The sequence below is a fragment of the Lepidochelys olivacea genome, assembly GCF_965140295.1.
Source record: "Lepidochelys olivacea isolate rLepOli2 genome assembly, chromosome: 1".
Classification (NCBI taxonomy): Eukaryota; Metazoa; Chordata; order Testudines; family Cheloniidae; genus Lepidochelys; species Lepidochelys olivacea.
The window spans coordinates 286,818,484-286,838,327 of record NC_140411.1 but is presented as its reverse complement, the minus strand read 5'-3'; the positions used below and the strand labels follow the sequence as shown (position 1 = coordinate 286,838,327).

At 40.9% G+C, this 19,844-nt stretch overlaps 1 protein-coding gene across 2 annotated transcripts; it reads left to right on the top strand.

Moving 5' to 3' along the window:
• The first annotated feature begins 461 nt into the window (after positions 1-461).
• On the top strand, positions 462-19,171 carry TMEM19 (transmembrane protein 19). Of its 2 annotated transcripts, none has more exons than XM_084650143.1 (7): positions 462-683; positions 1,192-1,339; positions 9,980-10,093; positions 11,849-11,986; positions 12,331-12,585; positions 14,145-14,354; positions 16,452-19,170. In XM_084650143.1, the coding sequence occupies exons 2-7, from the start codon at positions 1,213-1,215 to the stop codon at positions 16,613-16,615; spliced, it is 1,008 nt and encodes a 335-aa protein (XP_084506269.1). In that variant the 5' UTR covers positions 462-683; positions 1,192-1,212; the 3' UTR covers positions 16,616-19,170. The 2 variants fall into 2 exon arrangements, with proteins under 2 accessions (XP_084506269.1, XP_084506270.1); XM_084650144.1 differs by lacking the exon at positions 462-683 and adding an exon at positions 751-769 and having other exon boundaries at positions 16,452-19,171.
• The last annotated feature ends 673 nt before the right edge of the window (positions 19,172-19,844 follow it).

The window sequence follows — 19,844 nt, the reverse complement described above, 5'->3', positions numbered from 1 at the left end:
GTGAGTGAGGTTAGTCCTGCTGTCAGAGAGATTAGGGGGGGCAGTCGCTGCTGTCACTGGTGGGTGTGGAGGGCATGGGCTCGGTGGGGGTGTGTCAGTCCCCACTGCCACAAGGGCGGGCAGGAATGGGGTGGGGGTGGGATTCAGTTCCACAGTCATGGAGAGCATGGGCTCGATGTGCGGGGGTGCCTTACTCCCCCCTGGCATAGGGGTGGGGGCATAGGCTCGGCGGGCAGGTCAGTCCCCACTGTCACGCAGGGGGCGCGGGCTCTGAGGGGGGATTGGTCTCTGCTGTCACAGGTGTGGGGAGACGTGCTCGGTGGGACTCCGGGAGGGGTCGGAACCCATTGTCCCAGGCACGGCGGGGCACGGAGCCAGTGGGGAAGGGCCAGTCCCCGCTCTCACGGGCTCGGTGGGGGATGGGGGCTCAGTTCCCCGCGTCCCCGTCCCCCCCCCCCCCCCACGCTGTCACGGCGCTGCGCGAGCGGCGGAGAGTATTTCCCTGAGCGGCCGCAGATGGGCAGGAAGCACGGAGCATGCGCGGCTGGGTGGCGGCCGGAGCCCTGAGGCTGCGCGGAGCCGGGGTCGATCTGGCGGCGCTGGTGCCCGACGGCGCGGGGGCCAAGCATGAGGCTCGCCCAGCGGCCGGGGCAGGACAGCGAGCTCGCCGTGCCTGGCAGAGGGTGAGGTTGAGTGCCCCCCTCCCCGCCCTTCTGCGCCGACCTGGGCCTAGAGGCGCCGCCGCAGCCGGGCCGCCACCTTGTGCAAGGTGCAGGGACCCGCCCAGCCCCTCACGCAGACCCCACACCACCACCCTTGAATCTCCACCGTACGGGGAAGGGCCCGCCCGACCGCCCGCCCGACACGCTCCCATGGAGGTGGGGGGCTGTCACAAACTTGTTCTGCCCTTTCTGACTTTCCCTCTTTCCTTTCGGTGGTGACATGGACTTGGCGTCCCTTGTGTGTGCGCGTTGGGAGAGGCTCCCTCTTGCTGGGTTAGTTTCCAGAGGCTCCCCTGTCGGGGGGTGGGGGGCGCTGCCATGTGGGAGTGTAGTTGTCTTTAACTCAGCAGGGATCTGAGGAATGGTCCCCCAGTGCTACGGCCCAAGCCACAGCCCCTGCATTAAACTTTGTTTTTAACAAAAATGGTTCTTTAATTGAAATTGTGTATGTGATCTTTTCCTCCCATAGGTAACTGTCTTCTGAATTCCCATGTCATACCAGCAGGAGGATTACAAAGAATCTATCAAAATGATGACAAATATTGTCATTTTGAGCCTGCTTATTTGTATTTCGTTATCTTTCTGGATTGTGTCTATGACAGCAAGTACATACTATGGTAAGTCCGTGGCCAGCCTACTTGGCTGAGCAAAACTTAGCCATATGCTCAACTTGAACCCCCATCGTCTCTCTGTCTCTGTTAGCAAATGATAACTTTTTCATACTGCCTCCTGTCAACTCCAAATTTTTAGAGAATGTTCTAGTCATCAGTAGGACCCTATGGATTTTGATGAAAGCTGAAAAACCAGTGGAGGACACATGAAGGCTCCTGGCATGTGGTTAGAGACCAGTCAGCTTCAGTGAGATCTGTAATGGTCTATAGATCAAAGAACCGGTTGATGGTAGCCATTAATACCTTCCAGCATAGTACCCCTCATCTCAGCTCTGCCCATTGATTCAATAGAGTTTAAAATGTGGTTGCCCTGAATGACTTATCTCCCAGACAGAAAAAATGAAATAATTGTGTAAGGGGGAACATAGGACGAGGGGCTCAGAGACAGGCGGCAGATGGGGGGCACAGAGACAAGTGGCACAGGGAGAAAAGGGGGCACACAGAGCCCCTGGCATGAAGGAGGGGTTTCTGCATGGAGTTCCTAAAATGGAGGGAAATGGGAGGGTGACCCTGGGAGCTTGTGGGGGGAATTGAGGAATACAAGGAGTGTGTGCAATGAGCTCAGCCTCCAGAAGCAAGATGTGCCAATCCTCTCATAAAATATATCTTGATCATATTTTGTTAATTTGCAGTTAAGATTTTTCTTCAATCAATATTATTACTTGTAGAGAAAATACATGTTAGGATCATTGTAGTAGGAGAGTATTAAAGAATACTTCACATAAATGTTCTATTATCCTTTTAGTGATTATGTCTGGTGACTGTACACGTTCCATCTATTACCCTAACTGAATCACAACATGCAGATTCTTTCAACATCTGCATCGCTAACTATATACTTAATTACAAAGACTTTTCAATACCGTTGAAAGAATTCATCAGTGTTTCTTTTGGTTTTGAGTTAAGGTGGCTGCAGTGTGTAAAGGGAACTGCCACATGTTTATATTGTCCTTAACCACATGTATGAACTCTGTGAGTAATAGTATATTTAGTAATTTAACTGAAGAGTTTTTACATGGAAATTTACTTATTTTCTCAAAAGAAATATAAGAAGCCTTGTAAATTTAAAATCAGTTGGCATGCACAGTACCCATACAAATTTGTATAGAAAATTTTGTGTTGGCTGATCCTGGAAATTACTAGGCTTTTTCTTACACATCTTAGGTACAGGTTTCAGAGTAGCAGCCGTGTTAGTCTGTATTCGCAAAAAGAAAAGGAGTACTTGTGGCACCTTAGAGACTAACCAATTTATTTGAGCATAAGCTTTCTTGAGCTACAGCTCACTTCATCGGATGCATTCAGTGGAAAATACAGTGGGGAGATTTATGTACATACACACTGTAACGAGAATAATAGCTCACCTTAAGTGATCACTCTCGTTACAGTGTGTATGGTAACACCCATTGTTTCTTGTTCTCTATGTACATAAATCTCCCCACTGTATTTTCCACTGAATGCACCTGATGAAGTGAGCTGTAGCTCACGAAAGCTTATGCTCAAATAAATTTGTTAGTCTCTAAGGTGCCACAAATACTCCTTTTCATCTTAGGTACAGTAACTCCTCACTTAACGTTGTAGTTAGGTTCCTGAAAAATGCGACTTTAAGCGAATCCAATTTCCCCATAAGAATTAATGTAAATGGGGGGGTTAGGTTCCAGGAAATTTTTTTTATTTTTGCCAGACAAAAGATATAAAATACACACACACACACACAGTATAAGTTTTAAACAAAGATGATTGTGAAGCTTGGTTGAGGTGCTGACATCAGAGGGTGGGATATTTCCCAAGGAATGCCTTAGTGCTAACTGATGAACTAGCAATTGGCTGAGCCTTCCAACGGTTAACTCATTGTTAATGCAGCCTCACACTCTACAAGGCAGCAGGAATGGAGGGAGGGGAGACAGCATGGCAGACAAAGACACACACCGCGTGTGTGTGAGAGAGCCATGCGCCTTTCCCCTTTAAGTAAACCGACCCACTCAAGTACACTGCCTTGTTAAGTTAATCAGCAAGCTGAGACCACAGCTGCTGCCAGGAAGCTCCCTCTGTCCTATGTCCCCCTGCTCTATGGAGATGGGGTAAGCGGGGTGCAGGAGCAAGGGGGAGAGGGACACCCTGACATTAGCCCTTGCTCTCTCCCCCCCCCCCCCCCCGCAAGAAGCAGGAGGCTCGGGGAGCAGCTCCAAGGCAGAGGGCAGGAGCAGCACATGGCAGTGGGGGGAGGGACAGCTGAACTGCTGGCAATTGATAGCCTGCTGGGCAGCAGCTGCACAGGGAACTTAGGGGAGCGGGGAGCTGACAGGGTGGCTGCCTATCCACCTTGGATCCAAGCCCCCACCAGCTAGCTCCAACGGGCTGCTCTTCCTGCAAGCAGTGGACAAAGCAGGCGGCTGCCAAACGACATTATAAGGGAGCATTGCACAACTTTAAATGAGCCTGTTCCCTAATTGATCAGCAATGTAACAACGAAACAGTGTTAACCGGGACGACTTTAAGGGGGGGGGGGTTACTGTATGCCCAAGTGGAGCTCCTCTCCTATGTATACTATAAGAGGTTCATAGCAACAAGGCTGCCTTCCTGTCATCTCCCAAAGCACTTGCTTTGCACTCTGGTACAGAGGAGAAGAAGGGGTACTTCTGTCTTGTGAATCTTTTTGCATAGCGTAAGACATGCATCATTTGTTGGGATTCCCTCTGAGACCTTTTCCAATTGCCTTATCCATAAGCTCCTTCGTTTTCAGTTTAAACCGAATTTTACCAAAAAAAATCCCAGGTTTTACAAAAAGTGTTATTCACTTTTTTCCTATTTTTCACCCTACTTTTGTGTCATTCATATAAAAATGACTTGTTTTATTAGGAAAATACAATACATTGCATGAGATATATGTATTATGATAATACGTTAGTCTGTGTGTATATGCAAAGTTGCCTGTTGAAGTAAAAAGGCTATGTATTAGTCTAGAACAGGGGTTTCCAAACTTGGTTTGCAGCTTGTTCAGGGTAAGCCCCTGGGGGGCCACGAGACCCTTTGTTTACCTGAGCATCCTCAGGTATGGCCACGTGCTGCTCCCAGTGGCCATGGTTCGCCGTTTCCAGCCAATGGGAGCTGCGGGAAGTGGTGCCTGGCCCACAAAACAAATTTGGGAACCCTTGGTCTAGAACAGTGGTTCTCAAACTTTTTTTTTTCATGGACCACTTGAAAATTGCTGAGGGTCTCGGCAGACCACTTAATGATCTTTCCAAATGTTATTTGTACCCTTAGCTAACTATTGTAAAGCGCTTTGGATAAAAGCCCTATTTTTAAAAAAAAAAAAAACCTTAATAATGTTTTTTTGTTCTACAAGTAAGAGCGCACACTCATTTTAATATCAGTGGTCTTACCTTTCTAATGCAACGGATTTGTCCTTTCTCCCCTGCCATGGCAGCCCCAGAGCTGGGGTTGGGAAGGAGGGCCATCTCTCCCCGGCAGCCACAGTCCTGGAGCTGGGGAAAGTTGCCACTTTCTCTGGCCGCCGCAGCCATGCATGTCCCAAATTCCCACCACCCGCTCTTCTCACCCACTGCTCCCTCCCACCTATTCCCCCCAAGACCACCATCTCATCTTACATGTGCTTCTTCTCCAGGGTCAAGGCACCTAATTAGTGGAGCCATGCCTAATTAGTGGAGCCATGCCATTAGTGGTGGCCCTTCATTCTGTTGTGTGCGGCCGCCCAGGTGCGCACCTTAGAGGGAACTATCTGTGGACCACCTGAATGGAGCTCGCGGACCACAGTTTGAGAACCTTTGGTCTAGAAGATACAAACACAAGCTCTGAAGTGCGTGCACATCTGAATGTACTGATGAATCTCACACCCACCACGTACACATTTAAAGCTGTCAGCAGATAATGGTTTAAAGATCTCCCACTAAAATGGGAAGAAAACAAAAATCTGTATCTGAATACATTTCAGAACACAAGGAAGTATTCAAAAGTTGTAAAAAAAAAAACAAAACAAAAAAAAAAAACCATGAGAAAGGAATGAAGTTAAGTGTATGTGCTGCAAATGGCGTGGCCCAGTTATTAAATGTAAATGTTTATAGGCTAATAGTTCTAAGTCCGTGGTTCTCAAACTTTTACACTGGTGATCCCCTTTACATAGCAAGCCCTTGAGTGCGACCCCCCCCCCTTTATAAATTAAAAACACTTTTTTGTATATTTAACACTGTTATAAATGCTAGAGGCAAAGTGGGATTTGGGGTGGAGGCTGACAGCCCAGGACCCCCCATGTATTAACTTCGCAACCCCCTGAGAGGTCCTGGTTATACCAATAAAATAAAAACCAGCAGGATCTTATTAAAGGGGAAAAGCCAAAATACCACATTTAACACACAGGTTCTGCAAGGTGTTATCATAGTTACCAGCCTTAGAGTTGCTCATGCCAAGCCACTGGCCAGGTGGCCTGGACATGAGGAGGGAGCAGGGCCTCGTCAGATGCACATCTGATGCTCCTGGAAGTTGGTTTACAGAATCAGACCCCAAAGTTCTCACTTTCTAGAGTCCATTTTTATAGGAATGTCTTCATATGCCAGTCTATGGGAATTGCTTCATCATGCTGTTGCTGAATCAATCAGCAGATGTCACATTCCTGACAGCTCCGTGCTGACAGATGTTATCTTGTTCTTTGGTTCTCCCATTCTTGAGGCTGTTGGGTGGATTCCAGTCTGCCCTCCGGGGGGTCCTCTGGTTATTTCCACTTGACGCCTTCTTCAGCCAATGGACACTGCCTTCTTAGGCTGGCACTTCCCTGATCATTCAGTTATTATCCACACCAAGCATCCATCCACATACATCCTCTATCTCTATTTTAATCACAATTGTTAACAAAGCGAGATGAATACAACAAAAGGGCGAGGAGTCTCTGGGTGCTGTTTCTGTTACAGAGTATTGCTTTGAGTCTCTCTCTGAGTGGTGGTTGTTACAAAGAATTGCTTTGAGAACAGACTCTGTCTTAGAATGTACTAACAATTAGGAGCTTGCAATTTTCACACACAGCGGGAGAGAAACGGTACTAAAAACCAAGAGACCTCTTAATTAGTAATACCCTGGAATTTAAACTATGGATTTTAATACAGAACTACTTTAATATGATCTAACATCCTGACCCCCAGTTTGAGAACCCCTGTTCTAAGTCTACAACAGTAAACTGTTTATTCAAATAAGTTTTATTTTGGGTTTAGAGATGTGTTGTTTTGTTAAACTCATGTTTTGAGTTATGTTTTAGTTCTGCAGCAAACCACATTGAATTCCATTCACCAAAGCATTAATCTACTGAACAATTTTTTCCCTTGTCCTTCCGTCCATCAAAATAAACCCCAGTATTTACCCAGAAAAATAAATAGTTTTTTTCCATCAATTTTCACCTGTTTTTGTTATTGTTGTTGTTATACAGGGCATTTAAGCTAATTTTTCAAAATAGTTAAATCATTGCCCATAGCAGACTCATTTCTTGGATTCCCAGGCAGAATTAAATACAATAAAAGCCAAAAATGAAAGGCCCTACTTATCCAGAATAATTTGTCTAGTTGTGGTAGAACACCTCATTCTGTTCTCTGGAATCCAAAAACCTCGTTTGACTCCGTATTTCGTCATTCAGGTTCTTTAACTTGGCATACAGCAAACCTATGCAAAGCTGATCAGACTCAAGTGTAGGGGGTGGGTATAGGGCGTACCACGCCTCCAAAATTACACAGAAAACCTCTTCATTTATATACATTTACACGTTGCATTGCATTTACTATACATTGCATCACACATTTTTGGATTGGCTTGGTTATTTTGCAAGAACCAGTCCCTCTGCAGCCTGCTCTGACCATGCATTGTGCACTCTCAACCTCCTCTTTTTACAGTCCTAACTTATCTTGTCCATTGTTAATAAATGGTTCAGTGGGTGTTCTCCCTCCTATTGTAGCCGGCCCAGACATTGTCTTTTTAGCCTATTGACCTCAGCCTAATGATCTGTTTACTTCCCTAATTCTGTCCTCCAAGAAATGAGGCCTCTTTCCATGTTTTAATTACTCATGTCATGCCAGACTTCAGATACATCACTGCAGAATGTGCCTGCTCTGTAATACCCCTGAGCCCTTGGGGATCAAGAACCCCTGCATCTGCAGAGCTTTGAGCTCTGCTGACCAAGCACTGCTTTTTCTCATTTATAATCCCCATTCCATGATGAGATATCTCTGAGCTATACTGTATCTTAATTAAAACTATCTTTAGATAGGCTTTTTCCTCAAAAAGCATTTTATCAAAAAAATCCAATTTAAATAAAATCCAATTTTTAATTTTTTTTTTTAAATCATTGATTTTTATCCACCCTGGCCACGGATACCGAAACAATGTATACCAGGGACCCGCTGGTTCAGCAGTGGCATAGGTAAGAGGAGGACATTGGGTGGGCGGGCAGTGATGGGGAGTGGAGGGGTAAGAGCGAGCTGGCCGCCCCCCACCACCACCAAGCTGGTCTTGTGGTGGAGGGGGATGTGATAGATGCTCTGGCCAGGGGCTACTGGAAAAAAGGGGGGCCTGGTAAAAATGTGTGTACCTGCTCCGCCTGGCACTTGGGGCTTGCCATGCTCTGTCCGCCCGGCGCTCCTGCCGGGGAGTGGGGTTGGGGTGTGGGGGCTTGCTCCACTCCGCCCAGCGCTCCAGCCAGAGAGGAGGGTCAGGAGCTTGGAAGCCCCCGGGGCCCAACCCTGCTCCTTGGCTGACATGCCAGGCGGCGGTATGGGGCAAGCGCTGGGGCAGGAGCAGAGCTGAGGCTGGGGGGGTAGGCCGGGATATTAAGTGGGTGAGCCGCAGCCCACCCATGGCTATGCATCTCTGTCGCATATCCATCCCTCGTCAATAGGGGAATGTGTTCCAATTCACATCGGTCCCAATCGAGATATCTGTCATTTGCAACTTACAGTACAGTACTGCAAATGACGGATACGCAGATAGGGACCAAAGTGAATCAGAACACGTTCCCCTATTGATGAGCAATGGATAGGCGAAACAACGGATAAGGGGGAGACTTGTACCGGGGACCCCCCTGTAATGGTATTTTGGAGGAAAATGCTAGAATTTTTAAGATTAGGCCAACCACAAAACCAACAATGATTCTATATGTGTAATAGTCCAAAGGAGGTTGGACTATTACACAATTAGTATTTCCAGCCAGGTGTTTGATAGCTCATGTTTGGAGAAGGACAGATCCGCAACGTTACTGGCTTAGACAAATAAAAGTATGATTAATCATTGCAGTGGAAGCAATGATAGCTTTATATTAGGATCAAGTAGATTTTATAATGTATTGGTTACTACAGGATTTGAACAAAATAAATACATAGATAATAAGAGGTTGATCAAATATAAAGGGATGTTTTGAAGATAAATATACCCTATGAATGAATACTTGTGTATAGAAAGTTCATATATGTTGAGTGGAAAAAGTTAAAAATTGTCCATTTATTCCTACTGCATGCTTTATATCTAGACAGTTTCTGATCCATGACCATTATAGTACTTTACTTCCCCCTCCATGAATATTTCATTCCCTTAATAGTCTTTTTGTACATGACAATGTCAAAGGCTCTTGGAAGGTCCAACTACATTTTAACTGTATGTTCTCCTTTATCTACTCTTGTGTTGACACATACAAAGAACTTTAGGAGTTTCGAGAGACATAAATTTCCTTTACATAAACCGTTTTGGTTTGTCTCTGTCACATCATGTTCCTCTAGGTGTTTATAATTCTATTTGTTTTAACCAGTCTTCAGGATACTTTATTAAATTGCCAAGATTATTTGTCAAAGAAGTTTTTAGTTAAAGGTGAAATGTTTTTTCAAAATCATTTGTATTTATTGCATAATGTACTATAAAATATATTGTTGAAACTTCTTCATATAGTTCTAGAGAAGCGATCAGAATATAAGGTACTGGAAAGATTTCTGTGTATTGGTTTATTTATTCAAATGTAGTCCTGCCATCGCTACATAAAAGTAATAAAAATAATATTTTGAAAATTAAGTTTTATAGGCTTTATATTATTTTACGTCTTTACTTGAAGTTAGGAAGAAAAAGGTCCCATAATGTCATTAGTCCGTTAGTGTCTTTATGTATTTGCTGTAAAATCACAATTACACCATCCATTCTACCAAAATTAAAATCAGGCTTCAGTTAGTTTTGTATTTTTGAATTTTAATTTTCACTGTCTGTAATTCCCTTTTAGAAATTTAAAAATTATGTCATTTCCCTGCAGTTTGGTTCCTTTTCTGATTAGTAAAGTTTTTATTACTAAACTGAATACTTTCTCTTTATATGGATTAATTTATGTGAATACTAAACAAAGGGAGAAGGTCCTTTTCAATGTGTTGTTCTAAAACAGAGTTAAAGTATTTCTCTTCTGAATTGTAAAAGGGGTGAGGAAAATAAAGCAGGTCTGATTTGTATGTTCAGAATGTAAATGCATATTAGTAAAGATTTACTATTCTGACATGTAGACCATTTTCTATCCTTCAGAAGACGAGTATGTAATATTTTATTTAATACTTTATTTTAACTTCTCAGGTACTTTACGGCCTATTTCTCCATGGCGTTGGCTTTTTTCAGTTGTCGTTCCACTAATGATTGCTTCACGAGGCTTTAAGAAGAAGAGCCTGGATCACAGTGGAGCTTTAGGGGGTATGTATTTTCTGGGAATATTAAGTGACCTATTTAATATATAAGCTAATGTGCCTTTCTTAATTTTTGCTTTTCTGTGCACTTTTAAGGACTTCCTACTCTCAATCCAGTAATAATGTAAACATATAAGTGTAAGCATACAATATCTGTCATGGCTTCATGTTGGTTTAATGTTGTGTGTCATTTATACTTGTTTAAGCAAGCAGTTTATGCTCCTGTAACTACAGCTCACTGTTTTAGCTATAAAATCCACTACAATAATGGCAATGAGACATGAGATAACATACACCATCTTACTCTGCAGTATCTGGAGTCTTTGTGGAGAGACTGACGGTTGCAGTCTCTTTTCATCCATGCTAAGCCAGAAGAGTGAAAGGAGTATGGGGAAGGAGGCTGCTGGAAAGCAATTCCCTCAATCTGAGACGTGGAGGGAGCCTATTTGCTTGATTCTTCAGTTTATGTGATACAGACCCAGACTGTTCTCTGTGGTTCCCTTTGCTGAAGGATGGGCAGTGCTCCTTTCTTGCCTCCCAAAAATAAAAAGGAAATTAATGATCTGTTCAAGCCTGCTTTTCTTGACTAGATGGAGAAACACCAAGGTACAGTAGAGTAACATTACCGAACTCTGATGCAAGCTTTGTAGCTATGGTGCTAGTCCATTTCATGAGGCACAGGGCAGAAATGAGGATCAGTGTTGGGGAGAAAGAGCACGACCCCAAATCTTCCCTTCTTTTATCACACACTGCAAATATGGTACTTCATCTGCAGGTAGAATGGCAGGCAATACCTTGAAAGCCACCAACTTTACTTTTCTTCTCCCTTTGTAACTCCTACCGTAACCAACTGGAGGAGCAGCTCACTTATATAGAGAATCAGGCCACGCTTCTGTACTGCAGTGACATTGAGCTAGCTGAGCCTCAGGTGGCACCAGTAGACTTCTTTTACTAGCAGAATATGGCTTCTGATGAGCAGTTGAGTAAGTAGAGGGAATCCAAAGTACACGGTGAGGAGGAGAAAAGTTAAAAACGAACATGTGAAAAAGCAACAAAGGGAAGGATGGCAAAAAGGAAATAACAGACAGAAAAGAAAAAGCAAGAGAGAAAATGAACAAAAAAAAAAGAGATTAGCAACTATCAGGACATGATATGAATGGATGGCAGGGAATGCGCAATCTGTCAAATGATCCAAAGAGGTGGCTCTATGTTTAAAAAAAAAAAAAGGGAGGGGGGGGAAGGGAGAATCCAAGTCATGAAAAGGTCAGCATTTAGATAGTGGTGGCTGGAAACATAACAATAGCTCTTTGTCTCCTTTCTGCCTAGAAACAATAAAATACTCCAGGCAGGGTATATCCAGGGATTTTCACTTAGATGTCATTTGCCTCATCTTATTGTTTAATTTTCTTTGTATTTTGCATAGATGGGTGTTACTGTTTCCTGGCAATATCAGATGGCTGTTTCAGAAACCATATACTGTCCAGATACTTAGTGGAAGATTCAGGAATGTTAAAGGACAAGATCAAAGCAAAAAAGCCCCAAAAAAATTTCAGTCAAAATGGTTGGCTCTTTTTAAATTGTGTAGACAGTTTTCAGGAACTACAGTAATGATCTAGCTAATTGCACTGTCATTTTATTGTAGGTTTATCATGAAGGGGTAATTGATAATTTTTGAGACTCCAAAATAATTTCCTGTTAATTGTTTTGAAAAGATGATTGCATGAACTAAACTTGCTTTATTTCCCCCCCCCCACTTTTTCAGGATTAGTGGTTGGATTTATCCTAACAATTGCAAATTACAGCTTCTTCACTGCCTTGCTCATGTTTTTTGTTACTTCTTCAAAACTTACTAAGTGGAAAGAAGATGTGAAGAAGCGTATAGATTCAGAATTCAAAGAAGGTAAACACGAAGAATTATACTGTCCAACAACCTGTAAAGAATAGCTACTGTGTTTTACCTGATACTTTTGAAAGTTAGAGATATTATATAGTAGTACACAGAATAGAGAACACTGTAAAGCATTCTTCTCCTCTTTATCCCCATCCTGGACTAGAAGCAATGTGCTTGCTAGTTGTTCATTTAATAGTAATAAACTAAAAGTAGTGATTGTGACTTGAGATTTTCATGTTTTTTGAGTTTTGCGCTTTTTAATTTGCTTTTGCTACTGTATGATGTGGCTGAATGTCAAGTTTCTCTGCTACAGATGAAAATATTCAAATATTTTTGTTTTTGTTTTACTCAAGGTGGGCAGAGGAATTGGGTGCAAGTATTCTGTAATGGTGGTGTCCCTACGGAGCTGGCTCTGCTATATATGATAGAAAATGGACCAGGTGAAATTCCAATAGACTTTTCCAAGCAGTACACTGCATCATGGATGTGTTTATCCCTTTTGGGAGCTTTGGCCTGCTCTGCTGGAGATACGTGGGCTTCAGAGATTGGCAGTGTCTGGAGTAAAAGTGAGCCAAGGTTAATAACAACATGGGAAAAGGTTCCAGTTGGTAAGGCCTTGCTGATTTATACATTCTTGTCTTAATAATGTGTCATTTCTGTCTGGGACCCTTAACATAACCATATCCATAAAAAGAATAAATCAAATTCTGCTAGTATTGTGAAGTTTTATGTGGTAAAAATAAGTACGTTGACATAGTATTTACCACATTCTGTTTGTCATGGCCTGTAAATAAAAAAAATAGCTTGGAGAGAGAGCAAAAAATTAAAAAAAAACTTTTGGTTTGGTTCAAACTGAAACAGTTTTTTCTTGCCAAAACAGGAAAAAAAATAATTCAGTTTTGGGTTGAACAAAACATTTTGTTTGACCCAAAACAATTTTTTTCATTTTCAGGTGTTTGACCTGATTTTGTGAATAGTTTCAGTGACCTGAAAAATGCGTTTTTTGACAGATTTACTACTATGAAAAAAATTCACATACCTGCAGTTAGATAGCATCCTGTGAGATAAAACCCTTACAGAATTCTGAGACTGCTTGTTTTTACTACCATTAGTGTGTTCGTATTGCAGTAGATTTAAAGATAGATTTTATAGATATAAGGAATGGTAATTGTCATCTGACTTCCTTTAAAAAAGGGGAAGTGAAATGCTTTTTAAAATCAAGCTAGATAAGATTTCTAATTGGTAGCAGAATGTGTGTTTTAAATGTAAAGATTATAAAAATGCACTTTTAAACCAAATAGTCAATTCATTTCCTGCTTTGCTGTCTTACCATTCCCTGTCTCCTATAGTTGATGACATTGCTAACTCTTAAAGCAATTCATAGTATTGAGTTTTCTTGAAGCAAAGAAATCTAGATCCCTAAATTTGAGAGTTGGTTATTGTAAGTTGATTTCTAAATTGTGTGAAGACAGTAGTTTGCCTCTTTTTTTTTTTTCCCCACCATAAATGCTCACTGGGTTCCTTTTGCGTAAGTTGGTAAACGTGTTGCTTTTTTAGATAATTCTTTTAAATATCTTTTGGGCAAAACATATCTTGGTGAACTACTTCTGAAAGTTTGAATAGTAGATACTCACTCTGGCTAAATAGAGTTAAATGTACGGGTTGGGAGGATATCTTTATCTTCCTCCCGCTCTACCCCTAAAATTAAAGTGCCTAAGTAATACTGACACTTTTTTTCTTTCCAATTTTGTTTAATATTTATTTAACTTATTGTTTGTGAAATTTTCTGGATTAATAGCCATGGAGATTGAAGTATCTGATTACTCAAGTGGTAGTTCATAGGCAGCAACTTTGCAGGGTAAGCTACCCAGCACAATGCCAGTCAGGAAGGATCAGTCCTTGCTTTGTCTACACTAGCCTTTTTTCTCCAAAATTTCCCACACTGCTAACACTGGTTGCAGTTCCATCAGCAGTAACAATAGTGAAAGCATCAGTGTAGACAATGTGTTGGCCACTACTGGAAATTTTAGAGAAACAAAGGCTAGTGTAACGGAGCCTCTGGGAGTGAGAGGGTAGTTCTGTCTTCACTGTCAAGTAAACCATTAAAGCCAATTAATACATCTTCCAAAATGGTTTATAACGCAACTCTGTTTTTTCTTTGATTTAGGTACTAATGGAGGTGTTACATTAGTGGGCCTAATTTCAAGTCTCATTGGTGGCATGCTAGTAGGTGTGGCTTACTTCATTACTCAGCTTGTTTTTGTGAGTGATCTGGATATATCTGCTCCACAGTGGCCACTTGTTGTGTTTGGCGCAATGGCTGGTTTACTGGGGTCAATTATTGATTCATATTTAGGAGCTACAATGCAATATACTGGTAAGAAATTTTCTGCTTATTTTTCTGATTAACTTAAAAGCTCCCTTTTAACTCCAGAGAGGCTGGGGAAGTGGTTTTTAAAATGGGGAAAGAATGGAGGGATTTCCACAGTGGTCAAAGGGAGATAAATAGAATGGTGGAGATCAGAAAGAAGATAAATTGCCTTTGCTCCTATCTTCATCCTTATCCTCTGCCATCTTGGTTCTTCTCCCCACTTTTTTATTTTGGCATTTCAAAATTTTCTGAGGCTGCTGTCCTCCGAGTCATGAAAATGTTTGTGAAATGGTATGATAGGGAAAAAAATGATTAGTATTTTTTCATCAGGCCTTGCTTGAATATGTCAGATCCTAGTAGTGCACACTGACTTTGTGTTCTTTTTTTCTGTCTTGTTCCACTGAATTGCTATCAAACCAAAGTGTGTCTAATATTGTATGACAGTACTTTCCTTTTACTTCTGTTATCTTATCACAAACATAGTAAAGTTAAGGCCAAATTGTCCCACCTTACTAGGTGGAGTAATGCATTAATTTGCAAATAGTCACCTTGATTTGAATGGGATTAGTTGTAGAGTCAAGTACTACTTGATTACGGGAGGCAGTGGCCCTTGTGCAGTGCATTTGGGTTTCGATTGTGGCTTTCACTAAAGATGTTAATATGGGGAGCAGAAGGTCTTTTTCTTGGGTTTGGCGAGTTATCTAGAAAATAAACATGAGGCTTGGCTTTCCATAGCACGTATTTAGTAAAAGTTAACTACCTCAGCATGAAGTTAGTGCCTCTGTAGCCTCATCCTGTTCACCACTGAACTTTGGTTTTGGCCTTAGTTTAGTAAGTGATTAGGAGGCAACAAGACTGCCAGCTATCTGCTTTCCAAACAGGCTTTAAAAAAGAAAAAGTCTTTGTGGTGTTTGTAGGAATCTCTTTACAATAAAACAGAAGTTCACGGTGAATATTCTTATCTTTTAACATGCTGGGCATTAGGAGATCTTCAAAAGCTACAAGAGAAATACTGGCATATGTTGTACTGGCCTGCTTTGAGGTGCTTCCGCCTCCCCTCATTCCCCACACAAACACCTCATGTGTCAGTTTTCTAGAAATGTACATTTCTCCTGGAACACACAATAGTGGAGTGGCAGGGAGAGCACTGTGATAGCTAATGAAAAACAATGTTAAAACTGTGCTAATACAAAGGTAGAGTAGAGAGCAGCTAGGCTGGTGGTGGGAAAGCCTTGCAGCTAGCTAGTAAATACTGTTGTTTTGTAAGTGGAGATGTTAGTGAGTACTATTTCAGCATTTAAGGCAGTGGTGCCCAAATTTTTCCTGTTGTGTCCGCCCCTTACCGGTAATGGAATCTGCCTGTCTGCCTCCCCTGCCGTTACTGCACAGTTGGCTCAGCAGAGGAGCTTGGGCTGAAGGCAGAACTGAGAAGAGGGGAGGAGCTGGGGCTAGAAGCAGAGCCGGCCTGGGGTCGGAGAGGGAATGAGGGCAGAGCTGGGCTGCAGCTGGGGCCAGAGCCGGAGCGGGACTGGAGCTGGGTGGTGCTCTCTCTCCACCCCTCTCCCCTTGTGGGGGCTGGCCTGGGTCCCGCCGCGCGCCTCCCCAAATGTCCCCCCACTGATCTAAGAGGAGTAGACTTACCATCAAACAGAGTGATCATTTTCTTTACATCCTTTATCATTGAAAACTAATTCTTTTTGACAGACATACTTTGTTTCTAACCATTTGTTTGTCAGCAGCGTCTTTCATATCAGAACTCTTTAGTTTTGATTCCCACTATCATTAGCTTCTTATTTGTAGAACTGCATATGTAGATTTCATAGAAACAGTAACTACATTTTTTAAAAATAGCTTCTCTCTAATTAAAAGTCTAGAATCTAGATTCCCTCCTTTGAGGCTATTGGTGTTAGTTTAGAATTAATAATAATAATAATAATAATAGATAATTATTGGCTAGTTAATTATCCTTTTTATATACGTTTGACTGCACAGTCCTATACTAAGCATTTGTAGGCAGTCATGTACATTTGAGGTCTTGGTAGTGGATTTCCTCTCAAGTATGATAGTACTGTAAATTTATCTTTTATTTACTTCTTTCCCCAGGTTTTGACAAGCGTATTGGCATGGTTGTCAACTACCAAACAAAAGACTCAAAGCACGTATCTGGAAAACCTATTCTGGACAACAATGCAGTGAACCTCTTTTCTTCTGTAGTCATTGCTTTGTTACTTCCTGGTGTGGCATGGGGTTTCTGGCCAAGAGGGTGAAACTTCCTAAGTCTTTTAATACATAGTTCAAATACACTTAATATGAATCAAAGGTTTCTCCCCAAAGCACTGTTTTTACCTTGTTTGAGGAAGTCCTCTGCATCCTTTTCAGAGCCAGAAGGATTCACCATCTTAACTTCCTTAGGCTGTAAGTTTTATGGGCAGCCACCATCTTTCTGGGAAAAGAGGACCAGATGAGGCTCTGTTAATAACCTGTCAGTGCTACTCCTTAATTGGACGCCGTTTGCTACTTTGTAACATGAAACACTTCATTTTCCCTTCTGAAGCTGAATGCTTGGTCTCCAAATCATTTCCAGCCCCTGGCAGAAGAAAGAGTGAGAGAATACAACCACAAATCTAACCTGGATCTGCTATACGACTAGCATTAACAGTGTTCTCCAAGCCACAAACAAAGTACTATATATTTTCTGTAATATAGATCATAGTAGTGTCAATGAAATCACTGAATTCTGGTTTAGTATACATTTTCCCATTGTCTGCTACAATATTATAGGTTTTATAGAGGTGCATTGAAGTCTTTAAAAACATTGTACTTTAATAAGCATTGTTGCCTATTCCATGTTGTATTACTTTTTTGCCATGCTTTTGACGAAGAGTAAGAAAAAGTAATGGTGTAACATAATGTCTCAGGCATATGACTAAATTTAAAATCAAAACTAATCTTTTTCCAATAAGCAAAACAGGTTTCTGTCCTTGTTTTCTGAAAGTCTTCCTTGCCTTTTATTAAGTAGGAATATAAAGCTTATATAAGCAGCATCATAAGGTGGTACTTCTCAGATTAAGTTATTGATCTTAAAAGTAAAGATTACATTTTTTTAATTCAAAATCAACTGGTTAGAAAAGATGTAACTTGTTCTGTAACTTGGAATATTAAAGAGTAATTCCACAGTTAAATAGTAGCACATTCACCAAGTTGTGGTCTTCATATTCTTCCTCAGTAACACTCTTTTTTTGTTTTACAAATTGTTGCTCACTGGAGATGTAAAAAGTGTTGGGGCCTGTACTGTTGATAAATTATTATGGGGTTTTCACTTTTGTCATTAAATGACAGGCTAAAAAGTTTTTCAGTTAACAATTTAGTATTTATTATATAGAATCAGATCCTGCAACTGGTTGCATGCGTGGATCCTTTTGGCCATATAGAGATCATCCACCTGGATCCATTTGCAGGGTATGACCCATAATGTGTGCACCAAAAAAAGTTTCTTCAAATCTGAGAGTGATTACCAGTTCCGGTGATATTCCCAGTTTTAAGTATAGGAGACTTGGCAGAATCTTTCAAAACAGAATAAACTAAGTGTGACCACTGCATCCTAATGTTCTTGTTGAAAAGCACTGTAATGTGAAAGGCATAGATGCCCTTATTGATTAATTATATTTAATTTAACTGTAAATAAATGCATTTTTCTTCATGATATAGTTAGGATTTTGTGCTAACACATTTTTGATTTTGTTAATGCCACACGGCATTAGAGGAAGGCTCTTAGAAAGGAAAAAAAGTAGATGATGGTGAGTTCAGTAAGAGAGTGAAAACATACAAATACTTTGAGAGGGTTTAGCTTTTAATTTAAATATTTTAATTGTCTGGTATATTATGTTGCAGGAATCAAAGGCATCTTTTCAGGGATTAAGGAGGCTTTTAGCCAAGTTTCTATTGTAATCTAATGTGGATCCCAAGCTTAAAACACCACACAACACTGAATATATATCCATAACATGTTTTAAAAACAAACAAACTGCATAGCAGTATGAAATGCCTTCATTGCTGTTAAATTAAATTTTAAACAAGTAATTTTGCACGTAGCAGGTAAGGGTGCGATTTTCAAAAGTGCAGAATATTGGCTTACCTCTGGTGAGAACAGAGTTGGGCCAACACTGAGTGCTTTGGAATTTCCCACCATTAAATCTCTAGTGTACAGAATCGTATTTAAAGAATATAGCATTAGTTTTATTAAATAATATCCACTCTGGACAGGATACCATTACACTGGACAAAATACTATTAAATTGAACAGAACATAGTGGTGCAGATTGTGTTGCCTTTGATTTTTTTTATTTTACACAGTAGCGGTGCAGAAAGTGTAGCCCTTATGAGAAGAGGAGGAGAAATATAGGGAAATTGTATGTCACTAAGTGTAGTTGTTCAGACCAGAAAGAAGCCAATGGAACGTTAACACTTGAGATCATTAGAAGGTGTCTGGATAGGCACAGAGAAAATAGATGAAATTAAAAGGGCAGGTGATAAAAGGAAAGGAGGCAAAATAAGCAGAGTAAGATATTAATAGAAATGAATTGAGGGCACATAGTGTTTTTCCATTACACTGTGTTTTAAATATTTGAATATTTGTTTTGCCTCAATGCCTGTATTAGATTAATCTCAAATACTAATCCAATGCCTGTAAATTAAAATTTGACATTTATCTGGCACTAATTTATTTATTTCTTACTGAAACAGCATGAAAATTCACAAATCACCTCTACAATACTTTGTACTTTGAAAAATACTTTGAAAAATTCCAGTTGGAAGTCAATTGAGCCTTATCTGTATAGTTTTATAGATTGTGTATGTTTAAGAACATGACTATTTTTCAATATAAATATGAAGTAGTTTTTCTTAATAAACACATAATGTAATTGGTTTTTATGTTAAATCTTGTCTCTGCCTGAAAAAATTTCAGTTAGTCTGGTATCTCAATCTGAAGCATTTTTAAGGATACAACAGTGCAATCATTTATTTACAGAATACAGCTTTATAATTATACTAATTTACTAAGTGTCAAAATGTGCATTGTTTGTGCCTGATAGATCCACCGTAGTTAAGTGTGCAAGCACTTCAGTGGTAAACCACAGTTCACTGAGACATGTTTAGCTAAAACCACTCAATAAGAGATGTCAAACAGTCTGGGGAGATGGCCCAATTACATGTGAAAATGTGGCCCAGGGCTTTGATTTTTAAATTATTACTGAGTCCAGATAATCCACTGAACAGCGATAAGATTACAGTTTCAGTGATGCACAGCCCTTTCTGGGATCACTACTACTTTTGTCTTTTGTTTGGCAATTTTTGCATGCAGTTAACTGGTGTGTATGAACAGTTGTTAACTGTGTATGCAAATTGCACACCTACATTATTTTCAAATCTGATTCCTAAATATCCATTATTGGCTTCATAGTTAGCACTGGGAGATGAATGGGAGAGTTTCCACCT